Genomic DNA, 22,790 nt, shown 5'->3' on the forward strand with positions numbered 1-22,790 from the left:
CTTAGCCAGCAAAGATTGTTGCACGCGTAATTTTGTCATGCATGAAATCTGTTTTTTAAAAGCAGTAAAAAGACTCATTGCCATAGTAATTTCGATAATTCAGGTACAGTTGCTATGGACAAACATAAAGCATATATCATTTTCTTTATTATATAAGAACTTAAAGTATTTTATCCAATAATATAGTCATCTGTACTCATTAAAGTCTCTCTAGAGAAAGAAGCATCCGAATTGTTCTCGACATTGACAATATGCTTGATATCAACGCCACTGATTAATTTGTCGCTCACAAAAGATACAGAGACAGGGAAGAATCCATTCGAGTCATCGCCAGGAATATTGCATTCCAACAAACCTGACTTATTTGAGCTACTAATGACAGGAAGTTGCCATTCAAGCACTCTTCTGGAACGATCAACGAAATAAGATCCGTCTGCTTGACTAACATTGGCTGTTGGTTCGGCACTAGAAAAACAATATTAGGCAAACATCGTATCTATATACACTTACGGTAAAGGAATACAAATCACAACATCGCGTAATTCTAAATCATCATTTTCCAATTCGTATTCTACATTTACATCTGAAGTACCGTTTTCAGCTGGAGAAGGCCAGCAAGTGACTATATATAAAGAAACTCAGTAAATCCATGAATGGAACTAGTCATTTACCCGTCAAAGGAACAGCAGTTTCATCTCGAGTAGATAACTTCCACTTGACAACTTCCAAATTTTGATTTGTAGGGAAAGGTCGTGATAAATCTCTCATCTGTACAATGCTTTGGTCTTTCCAAGCGCCTTTATCTACGTTGGGATGGGTCTTGAATTGGATAGATGAGTCGTTGCCAGCTTCAAGGGCAAGGCTGATACGTGCAGCTGAAGGATCAGAGATCTTTAATGTCAATACACCTCTCACTTCCATTTGTTCTAAACCACCATCCTTGTTAGCAGTCAATGAGACGTGTTCTTCAATATCAACATGAACACTATAGATAGAAGCATGAGTGACTCGCTGTCAAAACAAACTTAGCTTACCCCTTTTGATTTACGCTCGAAACAGCCTTTTGACCAATAGAAGGAGATGACAAGAGAGGTTCTTCAACATCAGGCTTGATAGCCTCAAATAAATCAGCAGCCTTGGGTTTACGGCCTAATTGCATACCCTTTGCTTTGGAAGTAGAAGTAGGGGCGCTGGGAGTAGTAGAAGAGCGGCTAGCAAGAAGAATAACAATCAATCACTTGTTACAATCTTCAGTATGTTCTTACCTGTATGATGAAGGAGAATCTCTCATGGAAGGTAATGATTCTGAAGAAGGAGAGTATCCACTTCCACCACCATAACCGCCCATAGTCATGCTGCTTGAGCTGAAGTTGCCTTGCATAAAACCTTGACCACGCTTTTGAGCTTCCTTTCTTTGCATCTCAAATTGTTTGGCTCTTCTCTTAAGTTCTTCCTTGGCCTCTTGTTCCTTGTTCTACACAAAGAAAATCAGTATGCTTTCTTTTTTCTACATCAATGATTTTACCTTGGCAATGATTTCTTGAATTCTTTCTTCATGACTTTCCATTTGAATAGAGCCTCTGACTTGAGACAAATTGACATTTTCTCTGTAGCCAACTGAGATAATTTCATCAAAAGCACACAACAATTCAAAGGCGTTACGAAGAATATGATGTTCGTCACAGGAACGACAAATATCAGTGACGACACGAGCAAACAAATGAAGAGATTCAATATCTTGCAGAATGTTGGACTAATATGTGTGAGTCATATAAATAAACCACCTTGTTAGTTTACCTGACGGTTAGTAATAAGGACCATAAACAAGTCATCCAAAGGTTGATAAACGAAACGGACGTGTTCTGTTTCAACAGTGGTGTGTTGTTGACCCGTGCTTGTCAATTTAGGGAAAGAGGCTAAAAGGCCTTCGATACGAGAACGTTGCATCTCGTGAAACTGACGGGAAATAACAGCTATTGACAAGGACAGATGAGTCAATTAAGGTACATGAATATGTTTATGGTGTACCTTTTCCACTCTTAGTAACCACAGCAGCAGCTAGGACAACCTATCAATTTTTTTTTAGTCGTGTTAGTTCATGGTAAAGTAATGATCGTTTCTTGTGCTTAGTTTGCAACTCATCAACAATACCATCTTATTGTGTTTGCTTTAATATATGTAAAAGAAGAAAAGAAAAAGATTGAGAGAGCGACGCGACAGAAAGTAATACTCGCGCTGGCTTAATTTGATGGGCTGGCTCTGTTGTATTTGCGATTCCGCTTTCGTGCTACATCCTAGGATCAAGTTTTTCAGCTTTTATTGTTTGGTGTACCTGTTCATGTAGTCATCTCAGGAGAGCTATTATAAAAACGTATATCAAATTTTGGTTTTGTGTATGATGAGTTTCAAGTAAAAGTATTCTTCAAAAACTGTAATGTTTAGCAATACCTAATCCCCTCAAAGACTTGTAAGTTATGCTTTCTGAGGAAATCAAGTGTCTTTTATGTAAATCAGTAGCCCAATAGCGCTTTAATAGTTGTTCATGTAGCCGAGACATTAGGTAAACATATGGTTCAATAATGAAAAAGTCAACAATTCATACGATTATTTGTCCTTTTTCTTAGGCATATAAAGGTAGCGTAAACTTTTTTAATACATGCATATATACTTGAAATACTACAAATCATGCTTGCTAACATCTATGGCACCTTTGGAGTTGATTTGGTCTAAAATAAGTGACATGCAAAAAATGGCCATTTTGACTTCCAATTCAAAGGGTACTATTCATTAAAATCCTTATTTTAACAACTTTCGATTTTCTTTGTGACGCTACAAGGCGAAAAATGAAGATATAGACAAGACTAAATACTCAAAATGTGCGCTAGAGGCACCAGTTATTGTTGAACATGTTCAATTGGCAAAAAACCTTGCAAACACTTGCATATTTACTCAGTATTTTAGCAGTCAAGCCTCTGTGTTTTCTACATCATTAGACTCAAAATCAATCTCCGCGAACGGCTATCCAGTATGTCCTATGCTAATCTCCCCACATTTACACTAAAAGACACCTATGTTTCTATCGCTGCATACTCTTTGGCGCGTAAAATAGTATACAAGGACTTTTGGAAGCTCATTTATCATATGTTTTATATACTATCTAGAGCAAAAATTCTCAGATCACAGCTTAAATGCACTATTCTTTGATGCATCATTACTCGACAACCAGAGTATCAAAATAGTTTGTTTTTTTATTTGAAACATGTTCTTTGGAGTCCAGGAATTGAATAGTGCCATTGGTTTGGTTGTTATGTGAAGTTTATTTTTTGACCCATGGTAGATTCACGGAGGTTTGTGAAGATGAAAAAAAAAGTTTTTGGAATGACCCAATGTAGGTCTAATCCGACCGAAATGAGGTGAGTTAGGTCTAGGTGCTTCTGATAAAAAAAAACGAGTTTACTAAGCTAAGAAAGTTGACTTAATTTGAGCATTCCCCTCAGATCTGCATTCAAAGTTGATTGCACACTGTAATCAGTACAAAGGAGGCCCATTTCAGTGGATACTGACTATTAGAGGGGTACTCTTTGTAGTATTTTTTGACGTATAAAATACACACGAACAAACTATATTATAACACATGCTATTTTTGAGGCCAAAGCGAGTAGCTTTGGATATTGCAAATGATGAATACCATACAAAAGGAGGATTGTCTATTTTAAATGCCATTTCCTTTTTATCTGGGGCACCAGATTCACACTCTAATTTGATCAGCATTCTTTTTCTGTTTGCCAATAGCTCAAACTGTATTGGTGGATCCAGGTACAGCTGTATGTGTCTGATACTGCTACTTTGTAAGCCTTGGCGGCAAACAAAATCCATGATTATGCAGCTATATGAAAAAAAGATTGCTACATAAAATAGTGCTATTATTACTGTGTCAACTCAATACACTAGGAGAACATAGATTATATGTTTCTGTATTTGATCATGTAGTCTCTATACCTCTAAAGCCCTCAATAAGCCCTTAAAACAGGGGCTTAGAAAGTTGGCTGAGTATAACTGAGTCTGAATAATGGTCAGGAAACTTATCAGGTTCCCACCCTTTTTTTCTTTGCTTTCTTTTTGCAGCGTGTTTGTTTCCTGTCCTTTCAGGATAATGTACCAAACGTACTTGAGGGGGGGGATCTACCACCTGGGTACAAGTGCATTCTCTGTCAAGATAGTCTGCCTTTTTTTCACTAAACGGGTCTTTGCCGAATTTGATAGAGAGTAAAACAGACGCGTGTAGAGGGTTAGCTTATGGTCCTGTCCGAGGGGTATTCCATCTTAGTTATGCGCACTGGCAGTCCAAGTCCAAATATTCCCAACGCTGGAAGGCTACTATCTTTTCTTGGCACCTTCTTCTCACTTGTGGGGAGGGAGGGGAACCTATCGGAAATAAGTTTAACCCTATTCGTGGTATCTTGGTAGTCTCATTTCTTTGTGTGTGTGGCTATTAGGGTATTGCAGCAGTCTTGGTCGTTTGCTACTGTGATAGTGCTAGAAAGCGGTAGTGAAGGTTACTGGGATTGATAGTCATTCGCCTTTTCTTTTGTGAATGCCCTTTAGAGGGGCTTATTTTAGTCTGATGGCTAGAGTAGTCTTTCTAAAGTTAAGCTTCACTTTTGAAGGGGTATCTGTCTATTCGTGGCAAGCTCTATTCATTTAGGGTCGACTATCGGACAGAGTAATGGCTTTTTATATATAGTGTTCGTCCATTCATTCGTTTGAGTGGATCATCTATTGAAAATGATAGGCATTCCATTTTTTTTTGATAGTGTGAATACTATATAGTGGGGCTTTGTGCGTACGCGCACCATCTTTTTGGGAACTCAATTGAACTGGTTTAGGTCCTCGTCCTAGTTCCTGGAAACAAATACTCACAGTATTTGGCTAAAGTACCAGTTTCTTTTTTATCTTTTTATTCAATAAAGTATATACACTAGTATTTAAAATAATTGATAACGCGTCTTTTCTTTTTCTTTTTTCTCTGTCCTTCACTTCTTGCATGTTGCAAAAAAAAACAGGCTTATTGACTGTCATTAAATCAGCAGCCCTAAATTTTGTAGCCAATCATTGCTGCAATATTACTTATTGATCATAAGCAAGTATTTGCCACAAAAAGAAATAATGATCCTCATTTTTTTTTGGCTTAGGGTCTGTGTACTAACAGTTCTATTAAAGGGTTGTATGTAAAAGCAAGATCAAAAGAGAGAAACTGTTAAATCTCGGCTCTAGAATGACAGGCATCTGTAACAGATGTCCTCTAAGCAATCTGGGTGGGCCTTTTTTATGCATGGAATCCCCTATCAATCTGAGCTTTTGTTTTTGTATAATTCAAGTTTTTCTATACATCAACCAAAGAAATAATCCAAAAGATATGTCTCAACATGATGAAATGCTTAGAATCAGGTGTATAAGTGCAAGTGAATGATATGGGCTTCTCTCAAGACAACTTGCCATTGATTTCATTAAATCATGCAAATGATATTGTACCTTTTAAGCTGGGTGTATCTTTCACTATAGAGAAAGTGAGTAATTGAGTTGGAGTTGTGAGTAGATAGTAATATATAATAATTTGTAACATGTTTAATGCATACGCTAAAGACCAATTTTCATATGGCATCCATTATAAAGTTGGAGTGCATTTCCTTAGCACTTTAACACTTTATGTACCCGCACAAAGCAAAGAATAATTCTTTTATTTTGATTCTTTTCAAGTCAAATTAATGTAACCATTGATCTCTTCTTTAAGAAAAAAGAGGAAGGGTGATGTGCGCTCTAAACTGATGCAATGCGTAGTTGCTTATCAAAGATCTACAGAAATTGGATTTCTAAGAAGTTTGCTAAAAAAAACTGTATGACGCCGAACTACAGGAGTTGATATATAAAGGCACTCTTTTTATCGCTTGTTTTCTATAGATCAAGCAATTCTCTGCCCTTTTCATTTTTCAAAATGTCATCTTACCCTCCAATGATGCTTTCTGACTCACAAAGAGTTATGCTAGATGTGATTTCTAACACTTTTATTGGTCCAATGACTGTTGAAGAAGAACAAACGCTTGCAAACAAGATTAGATCCAAGAGCAATATATATCATGTCTCTGAAGCCCACGTATCCTCCTTATCAAAGATTTCTGCCGCATCGCTTGATATTACTTCCATTATTGTTCAAGCTCTTGGAAGTACGCTTCATTCAGACAAAAGACTCGATTTGACAGCCATTCTTGACACACTGAGTACTCGAAACGGCTCGCATCTTCTTACAGGTCATCCTCAACTCTTGACATAACTTAACAGACACAAAGAGAACAAGTATTAATCGGCTCGAGAACCTCACCTTCTGAATCTTTAGGGGCTTTGTATAAGACATTCGCGTCCTTGTGTCTATTTACTGCGTATAGTAGCGACGCTTTTCCTTTACAAAAGAACATTGGCTATGAAGAGTGAAAGCAAGTTTTTTGAAGAACATCCTAGTTACGCACTTGTTGAACATGAAAGATTGTCTATGATGACAACTGAAGAAGCCACGACTGGTAAATTGTCATTTGACGTTGTGATTGTTGGAAGTGGTGCTGGAGGAGGAGTTGCTGCTGCTGAATTAGCCACTGCTGAATTAGCCACTGCTGAATTAGCCACTGCTGGATATTCAGTATCGGTGATCGAGAAAGGAACATATCATCATCAAAGTGAGCTAGCCCAAGGTGAATTTAGGGGATTCCAAAATATGTATGATACAGGAGCCATTTATTCCTCTGTTAAGAACAATATTGATTCATTCTCAGGTGGCACTTTTGGTGATAGAACTGCAATCAATTACTCTGTTAGTTTGAAGGTAAGACATATGTACGATCGACACATGTCTGATTCTTCTTTATCCTCAACACTATATTCGTGAAGATTGGGCAAGACAAGGGCTGTCCCATTTTATGTCTCCTCAAGTAAGTAACAAGACAATTTGCCCTGATATTGATTAATCCCCGATAATTTAGTTTAGTCAGGACCTGGATCGAGTGTTTAAGAGAACTGGAGCTAGTCAACATTACGTTGATAATAAAGCCAGTCGAAAATTGAAGGAAGGTTGCGAGTAAGTATCAAAAAGTATCATTTGTTTTGTGTTAACATCTTCCCCTTTTTTCTTTTAGTGCCTTAGGATACTAATTTGATAAGCTTCATTTGAACACAGAAGGCAAAGCACATTATTGCATTCGATGTTCTTTTGGCTTCAAATCAAGTGTCAAAAACAGTATTCTCAATATTTGGCTCAAAGATGCTCATCATCATGGTGCTCGTTTCTTGTACAGAATAATAGTTACCATTTTCATGATTGAAAACAAGAAAGCCATTGGTGTAGAGTGTCAGGCCCATGGCTCTCAAGAAAAGACATTCATTTCTGCCAAGCATGTGGTTGCTGCTTGTCGTGCAATGCGTACTCCCACCTTGCTCAAGTCGAGTGGACTCTTGAACTCAGATATTGGCAGACACCTTCGCTTACAAGTAGCTACTCACTGCCTTGCTTATTTTGATGAAACAATTAAGCAATAATCAGAGGGAAATTTGGGTAGCTGTATTTCTCATTTACCTGAAAACTGGAAAGGCGATTACTATGGTGCCAAAATTGAAGACTGTACCATGCTTCCAGGAGCCCTTTCACTTCGAGTGCCATGGTATGGGTCTGCTCAACACAAGGAACTGATGCTGAAACATAAATCGTCCATGCTTACCATTATCATAATTAGAGATAAAGATTCTGTTGGTAAAATCATTCATGATTCCAAGAGTGACATACCTCTGTTTGACTATAAGCTTGGAAAGCATGACGCAAAGTCCCTTTTGGTGGGTATTGAGGCTAACATGAAGATGTTTGTTGCTGCTGGTGCACATGAGCTCTATAGCCTTCAACCAGATGTAGAGCCTTTTATCTTTGAAGAAGACGAGTCAAGCTCAGTCACTAACCCACGGTTTATCGAGTGGCTCAAGTCAATCCATAAGGCTGGTATTAAGCCTATTTCAGTACCCATTGCTGCAGGCCATCATATGAGCTCTTGGTAGGTCAATTGTTCTCTTTGGTAATTGAATTCTCATCCATTTCGTTCTACATTAGCCGAATGGGGGTCAACCCCAAGACATCTGCAACAAAGTCTACAGGCGAAACCTGGGAAGTAAAGCATTTATATGTCGCTGATAGTTCTTTGCTCCCAACCGCTCTTTGTGTTAACCCTATGGTTGCTATTGAAGCCACCTCATTGCATGTTTCCCGCCAAATCAAACACTCCCTTCAAAATACCAGCCGTTTGTAGTCTTTATTCATGATAAACGATTACATATTTGATTTGACATTTGATAATCTTGCATAATTCAAAGTTATCTTTGCCATATATCACGCATTACTTTTTGTAGACCTCAGACTATTCTTATTAGCCTTGCTTTTCTTTCTTTGTTAGTATATAATGACGAGTAATGACTAAACGGTTCTTATTATGCATTTATTTTTAAAACAAAGAAAGCCTTTTTTTAGTACAACTTACGTAAAAATCAAAACCCGAAAATATCATGTAATTGAAGTATCGTGTAACAAAAAATAACAGATTAAATCCATCGTACTATTAGTTGATATATCATCAACGTAACTTTAATATGGACGTAAACCCCACATCATAACTGTTGGTATAAAAAGTCTATTTTTTTCTCTCTTTCTTTCTTTTTTCTCTTTACTTTATCCTTATATCAAAATGTCACCTATCATTAATTCTGAAGCCACATCCAATATTCAATGGATTGCGAATATGAATGTTGATGTCGAACCCACAGCTGGACGTAAGACTAGTATCATTGGCACTATTGGTAAGGCAGTTGTTTAAATCAGTTTATTTTGACTGATTCTTTTTCAAGGTCCTAAGACAAACAGTGTTGAAATGATCACTCGACTTAGAAATGCAGGATTGAATGTTGTTCGTATGAATTTTTCTCATGGCACACATGAAGTAAAGTATCTGAGACCTATATAGCTACTTAACACTTTTTATACAGTACCATAAATCTGTTATTGATAATACGCGTAAAAGTGCTGAACGTAAGTGGTATTGCTCATATATTCTTCTAACTTGTTTTTAGTTTATCCTGGCCGCCCTGTGGCTATTGCTCTTGATAATAAAGGACCTGAAATCCGTACGGGTAACATGAAGGATAATGCTGAAGTAAGATTTATTTCAAGAAAAACAAAAAGCTCACACAACTTAGGTATCCATCCATACTGGTCACAAAATGACGTTTTCTGTGGATGAACAATATGCAGAATGCTCGGATGAAAAGATCCTCTATATTGACTACAAGAACCTGCCTAAAGTGATTAAAGTAGGCAAGACCATCTATATTGATGACGGTGTTCTCTCTTTTGAAGTACTCGAGGTCAATGAAGACTCACTTGAAGTTGTTGCCAAAAATAACGGCAAACTGTCTTCTCATAAAGGTGTCAACTTACCTAATACCGATGTTGATTTACCTGCTTTGTCTGACAAAGATAAAGCTGATTTAAGATTCGGCGTTGAGCAAAAAGTAGATGTTATCTTTGCCTCCTTTGTGCGTCGCGGTCAAGACGTAAAGGATATCCGCCGAGTTTTGGGGAAGATGGTAAACATATTAAGGTTATCTCAAAGATAGAAAACCATCAAGGTGTAGAGAACTTTGATGATATTCTTAAAGAGACAGATGGTGTGATGGTTGCTCGTGGCGTAAGTACATATGGAAAGACAAGGCAATATTCATTTCAGTCTTAGGATATGGGTATTGAAATCCCTCTTGAACGCGTGTTTATTGCTCAAAAGATGATGATAACTAAGTGCAACTTGGCTGGTAAGCCTGTAATTTGGTAAGTAAACAAACAAACAAACAGTTTTTCCCCCAAAAATTCCGTTTTGACCAATGACATGTACAGTGCAACACAAATGCTCGAGTCTATGACAGTAAGTGCTTCTTTTTTTTTTGGAATATGAAACCTTACTTTATGTAGTACCACCCCAGACCCACTCGTGCCGAAGTATCCGATGTGGCCAATGCTGTACTGGATGGTGCCGACTGTGTTATGCTTTCTGGTGAAACAGCTAAAGGAAACTACCCTGTTGACGCTGTCAAAACCATGCATGAAATCTGTAGACTTGCTGAGGCATCCATGTGTTACCCTGCCATCTTTAACGAGCTTCGTTCATTGACTACTTTGCCTACAGAAACAACAGAAACAGTCGCATGTGCTGCTGTTGCTGCTGCTCATGAGCAAGATGCAGGTTGCATTATTGTCTTGACTACCTCTGGTAGCTCTGCCCAATTGATTTCGAAATATAGACCTCAAGCACCCATTGTTGTTGTCACACGTAATCCACAAACTGCTCGACAAGTTCATTTTTACAGAGGTTGTTTCCCCTTCCATTACCCTAAGGCTTCTTCTGCTGCTGCTACTCGTTTATCTGCATCGGCTCATGCTTCTCACTTGAGTCCTGCTGAAAATGCACCTTGGCAAGAAGATGTTGATACTAGAATCAGATGGGGTAAGTTTTATGTTTAATACTTCGATGTCCTAGTCATTGACACATTTCTTTTTAGGATTGGAACAAGCAATGAAATATGGGTACGTATTTTATTTTATTTTATTTTATTTTATTTGACAGAGTCTAACTGCCATGCGAATAGTTTGCTTAAAAGTGGTCAACCTGTTGTTGCTGTTCAAGGTTGGAAAGGAGGATTGGGTAATACCAACACACTTCGTGTTATTTATTCTCCTGCTCAATAAACGACTATGACATTGTTTTTAAGAAAAGTTCTTTCAATTTACATTTTGTTTGGAAAAAAAAAGCATCTTGCTCTATTTATCTTGAGTTATTGACATAAACATGTTCAAGTGAGATCTGTATATAGAATTCACTTGTATAGCAGCTTTATTCACTCATGTTTGGTTTTTTATTGCTGCTTTTCGTTTTCAATATAAGATGATCAGAGTACAATTCAATTACCAAACTATGGTCATGCTGTCTTCAGAAAGAGTAAATAGTTGTAAGCATTATATATAAAATACAACAGAGAAAGAATAGTTTATCGATTAAAGATGTCTTTACCGATTGGCCACTTTACAACACAAAAACTTGTGGTTTATTAAATGCATGTGAAAGAAGACTCTAAAATAGCCAGCGAAATTTCTTTGCATTCTGCGAGTTTTTTTTTTCTGAGAAAAAGGTGTGCCTGGTACTTAAATAATAGCCTTGAGAAATTTCGGTCCTTTCTCTACTCATTTCAGTAACATGTATGAAAAACTTACATTGATTGCTTCCTTCTCTTATTTTTATATGATCTATATTAATAATGTACTGCTCAAGTATATTTTAAAACCTGCTACAACATGTCTTATTATTGGCGTCTCTGTTGAATCAGACAAGAAGAACACATTCAAACAGATAGGTAAAGATCTTCGTTTGATACATATATATATACTCGATGAAAATACTAGGTCTATTCTTTTCTCTTCTAGGCGATATATGCCTAATGTTTGAAGGAGAAGATATGTTCTTGCTTGGTCTGGCTTCTTTTCTTTGTGCCCATTTATCTTATATCTATTTCTTTTACCATACACGAAGAACTCAAAGTCATTATGGTCTTAAGATAGCTTTATTGTTCATTGGTTCGCTCTATTATTCCGCTCTTTACACAAGAATTTTTGAGCAAGGAGGATACCCTATGCTTTTCGCTGTCTTCATCTATATTATTACCATTGTTTTTATGGTTTATTTTGCTTTCTTGAGCAACGATGCACAATTAACATTAGGTGCAACCTTGTTTTTTATTTCTGATGCTACTTTGGGCTATGACAAGTTTATTGAAAAATCAACAAGAAACATATTTGAATACATAGTGATGATCACGTATTATTCTGCTCAATTTCTTATTGCAAAATCCTGAATAAATACATGCATTTTTTTTCTCTAGTTGACAAGTGCTTGGTCCTTGTTTGATTTATCGAGTAAGGCAGCCACTGTTTGAACCAAAAAGTCAAGAATGTTTTGAACGCCAGGATCTTTCTTGATTTCCTCTACAATCTTGTTAAATTTTTCTTCTTCGGAGCCTGCAGTGTTAGGACTGAGTGCTTCATTTGAATCCAAAGCAATGCTATCAGCAGCATAGTTTGTCAAAGTAATAGAGTCACCTTGAACTGCTTGACTAGGAGCAGCATTGGCAAAGGTAGCGAGACAAACAATGGAAGCAATAGTAACAAACTTGATTTGCATTTTGATAAAGATCTATCTTTGTTGGCGGGGATTTCATACGACTATTTATACGCTTTCAAAGAGTGAAGAGCGGCGTAGTGCACATAAAGTAAATGTGTCCCACTTCTCCTTTATTTTCTCCCTAATTGACATGCAAACGTTAAACATACAGTAGGATTCTTTGCGCATCTTTATCTATAACTAATCAAGTATGAATCTATCAATTCAAATCTGCTACAAGAAAGCCTTATGTTGAAGAAGAAGAAGACTTGTATTAAACCAACCTACATGGGTAGTAATGACGATCCTTGTTGAGCAATTTCCTTTTAGGCTTATGATTAAGCATAACAAATATGCAGTAAAAGTAGAATATATTTCCCCTCCCCCTCCCCTCATATTTAGTTTGGATCTGCTTTTGTCACGCATCATGAGCTGGGTTCCAGAAAAAAAAGAGAGAGAAATATTTATTTGATCATATGTACAAGATATCTTATCAACAGAAAAGAGGGTATATTAAATCTAATTCATTTGGAACCAAGGATGTGCCAATACTTGCTCTACAGTCAATCGACTCTCAACATCTCGATCCAACATTTTACGTATAAGGTCCACAGATTCTATTAAAATATGAGTTGCATATCGTATTTTTGAATATGTACCTTCTGATAAAATAAAGGGTATTCTTAATTCGCGTTGCATGATTTCATCAATGTTATAGAATGGGTTTTCTCGGTAAATAAGTGTATACAGCAATGTGCCACAAGCCCAAATATCTTGTGGTGGCCCAGTATAGGTCTTTCCATTCAAGATCTCTGGTGCTGCATAGTCCAATGTACCTACAAAGGTCTCATATTGTTTGCCTTCTTTTACATAAGCTGCACTACCAAAGTCGATCAAACGAACACCGCCCTTCAAGTCCAAAATCACATTTTCATCTTTGATATCTCTATGTACAATCCGATGACTGTGTAAATGACTGACGGCAGCAATGACTTGTCGAAAAATAGTGCGTATTTCGGATTCTGTCATTCCGCCTTCCTTGTATTCAATATAATCAAACAAGTCCATGCCTGCACCATAAAGGTCCATGACCACATAATAATTATCATCGTCTTCAAAATAGTCCACTAAAGATTGGTGTTAGTCATCACTTCAAATCAAACAATCAACTTACGCATTTCACTGCAATTGATATGTGGAATTTTACGAAGTGTATGTAACACATGAATTTCAGCTGGAATAAGTCCAAGTTTACGATCGCGAGTCCAACAATCGACAAGAATACGAGACTTAATCACGTATTTGATGACCACCCGTTTCTAAATCCATGAATCAGTGTATGCTTATCAAACAAGCCAATTTACCTTTTCAGGATCTGATTTCAAATAAGCCAGTTTAACAAAACCATAAGCACCTTGACCGAGTTCATCCAAAATTTCATAATCATGAATCGAGATTTTTTGTGTTTGAGCAGAATATTCACCTAACTGAGGCCACAGAGATGTCTTTGAAATAAGTCCATGTGTGGAATGCCTTGAGAAAGAAGGACGAGAGAAACGACTAATCTTGTTGGCTGGTGTCTGTGGTTCTTGTTGTTGTTGCTGTTGTTGTTGTTGTTGTAAGAGTGTAGGTGTATGTAAAGTAGGCACAATCATACGAGTTGCTTTCTTTTGAGCAGCTTGAAATGTAGGTAAATTAATAGATTTGGATCGAATCACATTTGGCATGGTGGCTTCATATTCAGAACCTTCTTGTTTTTTACTACTTCCTTGATATAAGACATGTCCATGTCGTTGAAGGACTGTGTCTCGGTCAAACGTTATCCAGACGGCACATAATTTGTGGTTATCAGACGATAATTCAATTTGGATTTCAATCTCAAACAGAGTCCCATCTCGATGCAAAGCTGTGATTGTGTCTTGTTTAGTGGCATTTTTTAAGACATCTCTACAGACAGAATGGTTCAAGACAAAATCATGTTGTAATAGCTGGTCTCTTTCAAGACATGCCATGAGTGTTGGAAACGAAGGCAACAATTTGGATAAGAACATATGTGATAGTTGTTCATAGCCAAACAAGTGTTTACTAAACGTAGTAGAATCGCAAGATTGAATCATGCCACTGTAGCGATCGACAATCACAAGACTGGAAAGAGTTGGCATGGATGTAACACGAATCATGTTGGGTTGAATATGGTTTAGCATAGCAGGAAATTTTGCGTTTAGCTTTGTGCGACAACCAAAGAATTTGTGTGCTGCATCAAAATAAGGTATGAATTGCTGAATAGGTTGATGAATCAGCTCTGCAAAAGAATAGCCGAGTAATTCTTGAATGACATGTTCACTGCTATCAAATGATTGGATAATATTCTTTTGAATGTTAGTCTGTATGACGACAACACACTTACTTGATTATCCAAGCGAATCTTAATGGAACTTTGAAATACTTCTTCAAAAATCCAAATAAAAATAGAGGATCCATTTTCACTTTTCTTTTCTTTAAGCCAAAGAGAAGCCAAGGACCGAGTTCCATCTTGCTTTAGGATAGGTATCTTATAGACATACACATACACATAAATTAGAAAATATAAAAAAGCCCATTATTCATACTTACAGCATCCCCACATATCAATACATTGCCATTTGTACTGGTCTGACGAGGTAAATCTTCTCTTCTCTTTACAATTTTGTTTAAAAGAATAGGGCGATGATTGATATCGATATAATCTAAGATAAGCTTGCCAATAAAAGAATGAGTGTCTTCTTTTTTAGTCACGCCAGAAAACATAAGATTAGCGATATGGTTTGATAAACTGATACGCCAATTATCTTGCGTTGTAATGATAGCTTGGTTCTGAGGCAAGTATCTGGAAATAGTGTATATGGGTGGTGCATTGATAGACACAAGTGATGTCCGATGTCGAGTATTACTGCTAATGTCAAACAAGTCAAATTTCTGAGTAGTTTGTGTAATATGATCATCTTCTTGCTTATCAATCTTGTAGTCATAATCAATCGTTTGTTTACAAGGACTAGAACAAGGTGATTCTTGTGGCTGTGGAGTAGATGGTTCTGAAGAAGAAGATGTAGATGATCTTAATAAAATAGGCATATCATCTTGAATACTGGTCCTAGATTATTATTATTATTATTATTATTATTAGAGGTGAATAAAGACAAGCTTGGTATAGTTTACCGAGAATAATGGTCTATCATTTGAATTAGATTCATTCAACAAGAAATAACAACTTGCCTGTTTCAATATAATTCATAAAGTTGTTCTTTGTAGAAAAAAAGAGAGAGGGAAAAACGAAAGAGAGAAAGAAAAAAAAAGTTTTATAATCAAGTTTTGGAGGAGATTGAAATCACTATTTTAGTGTAAGATGCTACAAAGAGACACTTGTTTTATTGTTGATAAATAGCTTTATAGTGTCAAACACTGTCTATTTTAATTATGGAATTTATCTTAAACACATATATTCAGGGGAGAGTAGCTGCATTGCTCCCTCTGTCTTATTCAGGGCTTAAAATAGATGAAATAATTGTGATTCATAAGATAAAAGAGAATGAATTTAAGGCTTGCTTGTCTTTGCCCTATCTTGTGTGACTGAAACTGGTTTAAAGAACGCGAATTTGATTTTCACTCTTTTTTTTTTGAAGAAAAACATCCTTTATGGTCAAGTTCAACTATACTGAGGCAGTTGAAGAACTTCAACATTTTCGCTTAACAAAAGAACGCTCTTCCGAAAGAGTAGCCAGTCTTGGTGCTAGACTTATCAAAGACGGCTATACTTCAAAACTAGGTGATCAAGGTAAAACAAGGTTATAGTTTCATCTTGTCTCTTATTCTCTGTCTATAGTATGGCCCTTTTATGAACAAATAGCTATAGCTGCTCTTGACGTTCAAGACTTTGATCTTGCGAATGTAAATAGATATATATATATATAAATACATATGTAGTTTCTAATATTATTTGTAGCTCTGTATTGATAAACTTAAAGAACGGTTTACAGAAAAGTCACTTCGATTCCGTCGCTTATTAGGTATGCGATATGAAGCACAAGGAAAACTAGACGAAGCACAAGAAGTATACGATACCATTCTTCAACAAGACGATACCAACATGTTAGCATCTAAACGCCAAATTGCTCTTTTAAAAGCAAGAAATAAGGAAAACGAAATGATTGAAGCATTGACAAAGTATTTAGATACTTATTATGATGATCACGAAGGATGGCTTGAGTTATGCGATACTTATTTATCAAAGCATATGTATGATCAAGCCAGTTATTGTTGTGAGGAATTGATTCTGTTGCAGCCTTCCAACCATATCTTTTATCTAAAATATGCTGAAGTACTCTATACTTTGAATCAATTGCCTTTGGCTCTAAAGCATTACTGCAAAGTGTTGGAATTATGTCCAGATCACGTCAGAGCACTTTATGGCCTACAGTTGGTAAGATCAAGAAACTAGTGTTGTCTTATGCTAATGAAACATAGTGCGCAAGCAAATTAACAGATCAAGTTGACCATGCTAAAGCGTTGCATGAATTAGCAACAGAACGCTTATTAGAGACTTACAAAAACCAACCAAGCAAAAAGCTGGTTCAAAACTATCTTTTGTTATAATAATAAACAAACTCTTTGAAGCATTATGATGTGGTCATCTTTTGCATCATGCTCTTTCCTGGCACAAGTAACAATATAATTGTTTTATTTACTCATTCAAACGTAAATAATGTCATTTGAGCTCCTTGTTGAGGATATGCCAATGTCATCATGGTCCATGCTTCTGTCTTTCCTGATTGACATATCACAGCATCTACCTTTCTCTCTGCAAATTCAGTTACAATTTTCTTTGCCCATGCTACTTTGCCTTGCATGCCGCCTGTTACATCGGCTACAGTGACGTCTGTAATAACATGATGATCTTGATGCTTCACAATGACATGAGGTAATAGTTCATTCTTGCCTTGTTCAGGACGAATCAACTTGGGATCATGTTGATAAATACCTGCCACATCTGTCACAAACACACAACGAGATACATCAGAGACTAGTTTTGTGAGTTGATACATGATGACATCGCCTGAAAGAATGGTACATCCACGCACCATGTCTAGTACAGCATCCCCATGGAGCATGGGTACAAACCCTAATCGAAGGTATTCCTTGACTCGATCTGCCATTGATCTAAACTTGTCTGCTGGTGTATGTTCGCAGTCATCAGTGACGATGTAGTCTATAGGTGACATGGACAATACAGGTACATGACGTGCTTCCAGTTCTGAGGTCATGGCACTGTTGAGTTGTTGTAAACACGCACGGATGTGAGCATACCCTTTAATAAAGTCAGGACTTGGGCCAGTATTTGACCAACCTGTCTTTAGTTGATATTGTGTGGCTTGTGGGTGTCCAAAACTTCCTGCACCATGAACAAGCACAAGTTGATGGCCCTTTGTTTTTAGGGTTTGATAAGCAGTGGCTATCTGACCCAATAAGATGGCTAAATCTTGTTTTGGTGCGAATTCACACACGCCTTTCTTGTTTGTAATAGCTGCTCCTCCAAGCTTAACTATCACAATCATATCTATATATCTATAAAAGAGAAGAGGGAAATTGTCCCTGAATTCTAATAAAATACAAACATTTTCAGGGCAAGAACAAATGAAAGAAAAGCCAAAACAAGGCTCATGACGTCGATAAATGCATTTTCAATAAATAAATATGCGTGCAAGTCTTTCTTCTTTCTTTCTTTCCTTCTTTTGTTTAGATATGCTTTCCAATCGAGATATTTTTGAATTAGACAATGAAGAAAGTCAACCATTTCAACCCACGCTGGACACATCACATCAATTTCTTCATTTTTCTCGAAAGATAACAGAAGCTGCTTCAATGAAAAGACCTGTAGATATTCAACTAGGGATTACGTGTGGAAGAGACTTGTTGTTTACAAGATCCATGGCTATCAAACACCCTCCTCTCTCTAGTCCCTCTAGTCTTTCTTCACTTTCGTTTGACTCTATGGAATATAAGTCACTCTTGTTAGATCGATTAGTGTCTGATGTACTTCAACATATTGACTCTTGTCCAGCTTATTCAGACGACTTGAGTAAATTAAAGCCTAGATTAGAAGCCTATCGTATTAAAAAGAACTGTGTAAAAACATAAATAAAGATATATTTTTTTAATCAATGCATTCACCATGTACATTTAGAATGTTATGTTCTTTTTTTAGATGTCAAATGGCGTAATCTAGAATTCCTTGTTTAAATGATGGATTCATAGTAATGTTTGATCTTGTTCACGGAAGTCTATGTTCGTCATTGATCATGGGTTGCCAAAATAAGCTATTCAAAGTCGAGAAAAAGTATAAACAAACAATAAAAAAGGTCTTTCTCTTTTTTTTTTTCTTTGTTATTCTCAACTTATGTCAATACCACCTAATCCTGCTTATACTACAACACCTATGTATGCTTCACCAGCAATGGTGCCTATGACTTCAACGCCTTATGGACCATCTCCTTATACGCCAGTGATGGCTACACAAGCGGGCGGTAAGATGATTCTTTGGTGATGAAATGCATATTTACATATCTCTAGGTTACTATCCACCGATGCAAATGGGTCAACCGGTCGTTGTGCAGCAACCCTATGGTGTCTATCGAAGAGATGGTTGCTGTGATTGTAGTTGTTGCGCAGGCATGTAAGTATAAACAAAAAAAAATAGGCTATAAAACTCATCCTCATATCAGTTTAACTGCATTTTGTGTATGGTGTTGTTGTTGTTGTAATGATGCAGATGAATGCTGTTGTTAAATAGTAACTATTTATTATACAAATTGTCCCTTTTTGAATGACATTTTCAATCTATCCCACAAACCAGCTGGAGAAACAGCAGGACGTACATCCAAATAAAAACTGAGTGACATGGGCTTATTTGGATCTTGTTTTCCACTATAAAAATCAATCACATAAGTGATTTTCTGTCCACATCGATCCACAACCCAATCATGACGATCAAAAGGCAGTGTATAACTTTTATAACTGTCAGCGTTTCAAGTTGAAATGACACACATATAACTTACCCAAACCAAGATCGAATTCTAGCTTTGGGTGTAATATCTTTGGGTCGACCTTCAAACTTTTCCAACATGGGTTGATTGCATTCACTAGTTATTTTAATATCAGGAATTCGTTCTGTCTACTTACGTTTGATGCATTTTTTCCCATTCAAGAATCTTTTGCCATGCCATCTCATTCACTGCATTATGAATAGGCACTACAACAGCCATGTCTTTTTCATCAGGAGACCAATTCTTTCTCTTCATGGCATTAAAGAACATTTGCTCAGAAGGATAGATCCATAACTTATCTTCTGAGTTAGCTCGAGGAATGGTTGATATTTCTCGTTCTAAACCCAATGGCATTTTTTGATCAGGTTGAGGTGATTGTTGTGACACTTTGGGCATATTGTTACTACTGTCAATAGCACCAGAATCACAGCCTTCTTTGGCTGGCATAAAGTGTTTGTAAGCAGAAGGGTCAACAGGACAAGACTGAGGTTCTTGAGTAGGAGGGATAAAATGTTTATAAGAAGAATGGTCTACTGGACACTTGGATTCTTCTTTAGGTTGATGGTCTACTGGACATTTTGGTTCTTCTTTTTTAAACTGTGAGTGGTCTACTGGACACTTGTCTGCGGACTGCATTATTAATGTAAGTGAAAGAAAGAAAGCTAGGGGGGAGGGAGGGGGAGAGAGGCTTTTTTTTTTATGCGGAGGATCAATTTTTTTTTTATTCATCTTCCACTGAATTTAAAGCAGCCCAAACATGAGGAGGCATAGTAGAATCAAATTCATCATCACTATGATGCTCCTCTTCATCTTTCTTTTTTCTATTCACTCCTCTTGTATCTAATGATTTACCCACAAGACTTTCTAGTTGTGGTCGAAGCAGGGAAGCGGAAGCAACACTCTTTCTTCTTCGAGGAGCCGGGAATTGTGCAGACAACAGTCTTTCCGAAGCATCAAAATTGGCAAAACTAGAGACAAGGATATCTTTCTTTTTATAAGAATCTTCTTTTTCTTGTTCTGGTTCATCTATTGCATAATGAATAGTGATAGGTACAGAAGTAGCAAACATGGAGACAGCTATTACTCTGTGAATATACTTTGATTTCATTTTGTTTCTCTTACTTGTATCTTCTTGGTTGTCTTGATGGTTTGATCTGAAGTCACTTTTAATATCAAAATCTTGAGCAAGATATTTGCCTGTGTTTCTCTTTTTTTTATCCAACTAAACTTTTGGTCTATTTCTGAGATAGATTTCTTCAAAGAAGCAGATAGTAATGGGTTCTCTTTTTTATCTAAAGAGTCTTCCTTTTCTTCTTCATCTTTTTCTTTTTCCTCTTCCTCTGCTTCTACTTCCTCCTCTGCTTCGGATAATTCTTCGTCTAAATTAAACATATCTTCTTCTTCTTCTTCATTATCATGTATCTCCATAGGATGCTTTTCCAAACGAGAAGTGAAGTCTTGATTGTCAAGATTCATATGGCGAAGACGATTGATGGAATGCTCATCCAAAGCAAAACTCAATCGTTTAGCAGAAGGCTCATTCTCTTTCTTTTCAGCAAAATGAACATGATGCTCTTCTCTGTTTGGCTCTTGTTTTTGAGATACATGGGCAATACTTGACCAAAGCTTGTTATTTTCCATCTTGACTTGTGCAATCGATTGCTGTAATTTCTTTTCTTGTTCTATCTTGAACTGTTCAATCCGTGCTTGTGTCTCTAACCGCAATTGTTCTATTGACTTGTCCAGTAATGCATGCATTTTTTTATGCGTGTCCAAGAGTTCATCAGGAACATCTGTCGAGAGTGAATACCGATTAAGGATGATAGTATAGTGTACAAACCTTGTTCTGATGCAGGCATCGAAATCAAGTTAGGTGTGTCTTGTAACTTGATATGGAATGCCTTGCTATAGTCTGTATCTTGTTTGACATCTTCATATGCTTGACCACACTATACATATGATCGAGTTAGAATAGCTTGTTTTTGATGGTATCACTTGCCATGGCTACTTGATGGATAATGACATGGTTTCCTTGGAGACTATAGACATCCATATGACAGTTGAGGCATGCTGTGATATAATAGTCGCTTTTTTTGGTTGTTTGCGTCAGTGCGCTATATTCCTTTATCATCATGAGTATATATATACTGTAGATTAGCACTAGACTTACCGTGATCACACCTCCCATGCCCAGTTCGAATTCCCAGCCAGGAAAAGGATCTGTTACTTTGTGTTTTTGCTTCACTTCATCAAGTGAATCGAGAGTAAGTTTTGAAGAAACATGAATTCTTATATTGAGACAATGGCAAGCATATACGACGTGGCTTGACATCTTGTAAAGAAAAATAGAAAAAGAAAAGATAAATGATCATTCTTGTTCATTCACTTTCTGACTTTCAATATTGAAGAGGAGATTAGAATAGAGAGGGCATAAAACATGACAGATCATGTTTAAGGCTTGTGCATTAGACAAAGTCAATACTACATTTTTTTGAAAAGAGAAAGGGAGTTTAGTGCACGTATGTGTGTGTTTATTAGAGTTTGACATTACTTTATAATAGAATGCTACCTATTTTCTATAGAAGCGAATCCATGTTTCTGAGTCTTATTATTATTATTATTATTATTATTATTATTATTGACAGTATATGTTTGACTTACCCTGTCATGCCGTTGGTCTTATAAAAATAAGCCTGCATTGTTGATAGGCTGTGTTTATTTTCCATGTAAGAAATAAGGATATAGACAAATCAAATAAGAAGACGATACATTTTCCTGGTCGTGGACTTGAGTCGAAACAAACAAATATGCATGATTACTTACAAGCAATATTTACTCCTTAGCAATAGAATGTCAATAAGTGTATACAATCAAGGCGTTTGTATGTATATATAGGTTACCGCATTTAATTTATATTCCGTACCGAAATGTTTGTTTATTTTGGACAGTCCTGTTACACAGGTGCGAGTCAAGATATATTGTTTGATTTGACATCTCTATCACTTGATGTAAGAAAGAAACATAAGGAGTGTTTATTTCCGATGTTCATGAGAGTACATGGCGCTGTTAATGCAACCGCTCCTTTCCCGTGAAGTATCGTGTCACAAACGACCTGCCATTTTGTTTGATGTGGAACCTCTTTTATATGACGCTACATGGTCGATAAAGTCAATTGCTATTTTAGTGTAGTTTGTGCAAAGGACGCACTTTTCTTTATGGCGGTACCTTCTTTTTTGTTGCCCAAGATTCGGGACCATGCTTTTAGATCAAAGCAGACGGACCGAAAGTGCTTAGGGCATTGTCATTTAAGACTCCTCATTGATATAATCGCACACACACACAAAAGAGAGAGCATTGAATACAATACAGATTTATCAGAAAAAAAATTAGCGATTAGATCAATTTGCGTAAGTGTATGGATCCAGATCAT

General features: G+C 36.7%; 11 protein-coding genes across 11 annotated transcripts; 5 read left to right on the forward strand and 6 right to left on the reverse strand.

The window, feature by feature from the left end:
• Positions 1–125: 125 nt before the first annotated feature.
• On the reverse strand, positions 126–2,199 carry B0P05DRAFT_528586 (uncharacterized protein). Its single transcript, XM_051576659.1, has 9 exons — positions 2,152–2,199; positions 2,029–2,068; positions 1,798–1,973; positions 1,526–1,753; positions 1,266–1,474; positions 1,035–1,211; positions 672–985; positions 511–622; positions 126–465 (listed from the first exon to the last, which is right to left on the reverse strand). The coding sequence occupies exons 1-9, from the start codon at positions 2,152–2,154 to the stop codon at positions 171–173; spliced, it is 1,554 nt and encodes a 517-aa protein (XP_051438153.1). The 5' UTR covers positions 2,155–2,199; the 3' UTR covers positions 126–170.
• A 3,793-nt stretch (positions 2,200–5,992) lies between these two features.
• On the forward strand, positions 5,993–6,328 carry B0P05DRAFT_584180 (uncharacterized protein; the record flags this gene model as incomplete). The annotated part of the gene is made up of 1 exon (XM_051582324.1): positions 5,993–6,328. One exon carries the CDS (start codon positions 5,993–5,995, stop codon positions 6,326–6,328), a length of 336 nt encoding a protein of 111 aa, XP_051438154.1.
• A 147-nt stretch (positions 6,329–6,475) lies between these two features.
• B0P05DRAFT_634743 (uncharacterized protein) lies at positions 6,476–8,336 on the forward strand (the record flags this gene model as incomplete). The annotated part of the gene is made up of 4 exons (XM_051583560.1): positions 6,476–6,871; positions 7,207–7,533; positions 7,588–8,084; positions 8,141–8,336. 4 exons carry the CDS (start codon positions 6,476–6,478, stop codon positions 8,334–8,336), a joined length of 1,416 nt encoding a protein of 471 aa, XP_051438155.1.
• A 410-nt stretch (positions 8,337–8,746) lies between these two features.
• B0P05DRAFT_528596 (pyruvate kinase) lies at positions 8,747–10,846 on the forward strand. Its single transcript, XM_051576660.1, has 11 exons — positions 8,747–8,880; positions 8,929–9,020; positions 9,067–9,109; positions 9,151–9,233; positions 9,277–9,666; positions 9,693–9,767; positions 9,813–9,904; positions 9,971–9,998; positions 10,046–10,577; positions 10,633–10,657; positions 10,720–10,846. Exons 1-11 carry the CDS (start codon positions 8,769–8,771, stop codon positions 10,817–10,819), a joined length of 1,572 nt encoding a protein of 523 aa, XP_051438156.1. The 5' UTR covers positions 8,747–8,768; the 3' UTR covers positions 10,820–10,846.
• A 419-nt stretch (positions 10,847–11,265) lies between these two features.
• B0P05DRAFT_528600 (YhhN-like protein) lies at positions 11,266–12,328 on the forward strand. Its single transcript, XM_051576661.1, has 2 exons — positions 11,266–11,481; positions 11,531–12,328. The coding sequence occupies exons 1-2, from the start codon at positions 11,325–11,327 to the stop codon at positions 11,977–11,979; spliced, it is 606 nt and encodes a 201-aa protein (XP_051438157.1). The 5' UTR covers positions 11,266–11,324; the 3' UTR covers positions 11,980–12,328.
• Positions 12,003–12,305, reverse strand: B0P05DRAFT_584183 (uncharacterized protein; the record flags this gene model as incomplete). Its single annotated transcript, XM_051582325.1, has 1 exon — positions 12,003–12,305. The coding sequence occupies one exon, from the start codon at positions 12,303–12,305 to the stop codon at positions 12,003–12,005; it is 303 nt and encodes a 100-aa protein (XP_051438158.1).
• Positions 12,329–12,803: 475 nt separating the features above from the next.
• B0P05DRAFT_627652 (kinase-like domain-containing protein) lies at positions 12,804–15,579 on the reverse strand (the record flags this gene model as incomplete). Its single annotated transcript, XM_051583477.1, has 6 exons — positions 15,480–15,579; positions 14,898–15,414; positions 14,692–14,835; positions 13,649–14,653; positions 13,459–13,603; positions 12,804–13,411 (listed from the first exon to the last, which is right to left on the reverse strand). The coding sequence occupies exons 1-6, from the start codon at positions 15,512–15,514 to the stop codon at positions 12,804–12,806; spliced, it is 2,454 nt and encodes an 817-aa protein (XP_051438159.1). The 5' UTR covers positions 15,515–15,579.
• Positions 15,580–15,929: 350 nt separating this feature from the next.
• On the forward strand, positions 15,930–16,975 carry B0P05DRAFT_528619 (uncharacterized protein). Its single transcript, XM_051576662.1, has 3 exons — positions 15,930–16,095; positions 16,144–16,208; positions 16,264–16,975. The coding sequence occupies exons 1-3, from the start codon at positions 15,957–15,959 to the stop codon at positions 16,756–16,758; spliced, it is 699 nt and encodes a 232-aa protein (XP_051438160.1). The 5' UTR covers positions 15,930–15,956; the 3' UTR covers positions 16,759–16,975.
• A 30-nt stretch (positions 16,976–17,005) lies between these two features.
• On the reverse strand, positions 17,006–17,872 carry B0P05DRAFT_463954 (Aspartate/glutamate/uridylate kinase; the record flags this gene model as incomplete). Its single annotated transcript, XM_051574193.1, has 1 exon — positions 17,006–17,872. One exon carries the CDS (start codon positions 17,870–17,872, stop codon positions 17,006–17,008), a length of 867 nt encoding a protein of 288 aa, XP_051438161.1.
• An 803-nt stretch (positions 17,873–18,675) lies between these two features.
• On the reverse strand, positions 18,676–20,024 carry B0P05DRAFT_528623 (cytochrome c/c1 heme-lyase). The gene is made up of 5 exons (XM_051576663.1): positions 19,497–20,024; positions 19,374–19,456; positions 19,040–19,323; positions 18,888–18,990; positions 18,676–18,841 (listed from the first exon to the last, which is right to left on the reverse strand). Exons 1-3 carry the CDS (start codon positions 19,994–19,996, stop codon positions 19,118–19,120), a joined length of 789 nt encoding a protein of 262 aa, XP_051438162.1. The 5' UTR covers positions 19,997–20,024; the 3' UTR covers positions 18,676–18,841; positions 18,888–18,990; positions 19,040–19,117.
• A 57-nt stretch (positions 20,025–20,081) lies between these two features.
• On the reverse strand, positions 20,082–20,788 carry B0P05DRAFT_577575 (uncharacterized protein; the record flags this gene model as incomplete). The annotated part of the gene is made up of 2 exons (XM_051581794.1): positions 20,082–20,500; positions 20,584–20,788. 2 exons carry the CDS (start codon positions 20,786–20,788, stop codon positions 20,082–20,084), a joined length of 624 nt encoding a protein of 207 aa, XP_051438163.1.
• Positions 20,789–22,790: the final 2,002 nt, after the last annotated feature.

This window comes from Gilbertella persicaria, assembly GCF_025201335.1.
Source record: "Gilbertella persicaria strain CBS 190.32 chromosome Unknown B0P05scaffold_6, whole genome shotgun sequence".
Classification (NCBI taxonomy): Eukaryota; Fungi; Mucoromycota; class Mucoromycetes; order Mucorales; family Choanephoraceae; genus Gilbertella; species Gilbertella persicaria.

Bases quoted from the DNA above. Each gene is read 5' to 3' on its own strand.
- B0P05DRAFT_528586 (XM_051576659.1), bottom strand. The intron at 1,475-1,525 runs GTAAAATCATTG...TTCTTTGTGTAG, and splicing joins TTCAAGAAATCATTGCCAAG to AACAAGGAACAAGAGGCCAA. The intron at 1,212-1,265 runs GTAAGAACATAC...TCTTCTTGCTAG, and splicing joins GATTCTCCTTCATCATACAG to CCGCTCTTCTACTACTCCCA.
- B0P05DRAFT_528596 (XM_051576660.1), top strand. From the start codon at position 8,769: ATGTCACCTATCATTAATTCTGAAGCCACATCCAATATTCAATGGATT. The intron at 9,999-10,045 runs GTAAGTGCTTCT...TACTTTATGTAG, and splicing joins AAATGCTCGAGTCTATGACA to TACCACCCCAGACCCACTCG. The intron at 10,658-10,719 runs GTACGTATTTTA...CCATGCGAATAG, and splicing joins GAACAAGCAATGAAATATGG to TTTGCTTAAAAGTGGTCAAC.
- B0P05DRAFT_528600 (XM_051576661.1), top strand. From the start codon at position 11,325: ATGTATGAAAAACTTACATTGATTGCTTCCTTCTCTTATTTTTATATG. The intron at 11,482-11,530 runs GTAAAGATCTTC...TGAAAATACTAG, and splicing joins GAACACATTCAAACAGATAG to GTCTATTCTTTTCTCTTCTA.
- B0P05DRAFT_528619 (XM_051576662.1), top strand. From the start codon at position 15,957: ATGGTCAAGTTCAACTATACTGAGGCAGTTGAAGAACTTCAACATTTT. The intron at 16,096-16,143 runs GTAAAACAAGGT...CTCTGTCTATAG, and splicing joins TTCAAAACTAGGTGATCAAG to TATGGCCCTTTTATGAACAA. The intron at 16,209-16,263 runs GTAAATAGATAT...TATTATTTGTAG, and splicing joins AAGACTTTGATCTTGCGAAT to CTCTGTATTGATAAACTTAA.
- B0P05DRAFT_528623 (XM_051576663.1), bottom strand. From the start codon at position 19,996: ATGCAGTCCGCAGACAAGTGTCCAGTAGACCACTCACAGTTTAAAAAA. The intron at 19,457-19,496 runs GTAAGTAGACAG...TAAAATAACTAG, and splicing joins TGGGAAAAAATGCATCAAAC to TGAATGCAATCAACCCATGT. The intron at 19,324-19,373 runs GGTAAGTTATAT...ACAGTTATAAAA, and splicing joins TAGAATTCGATCTTGGTTTG to GTTATACACTGCCTTTTGAT.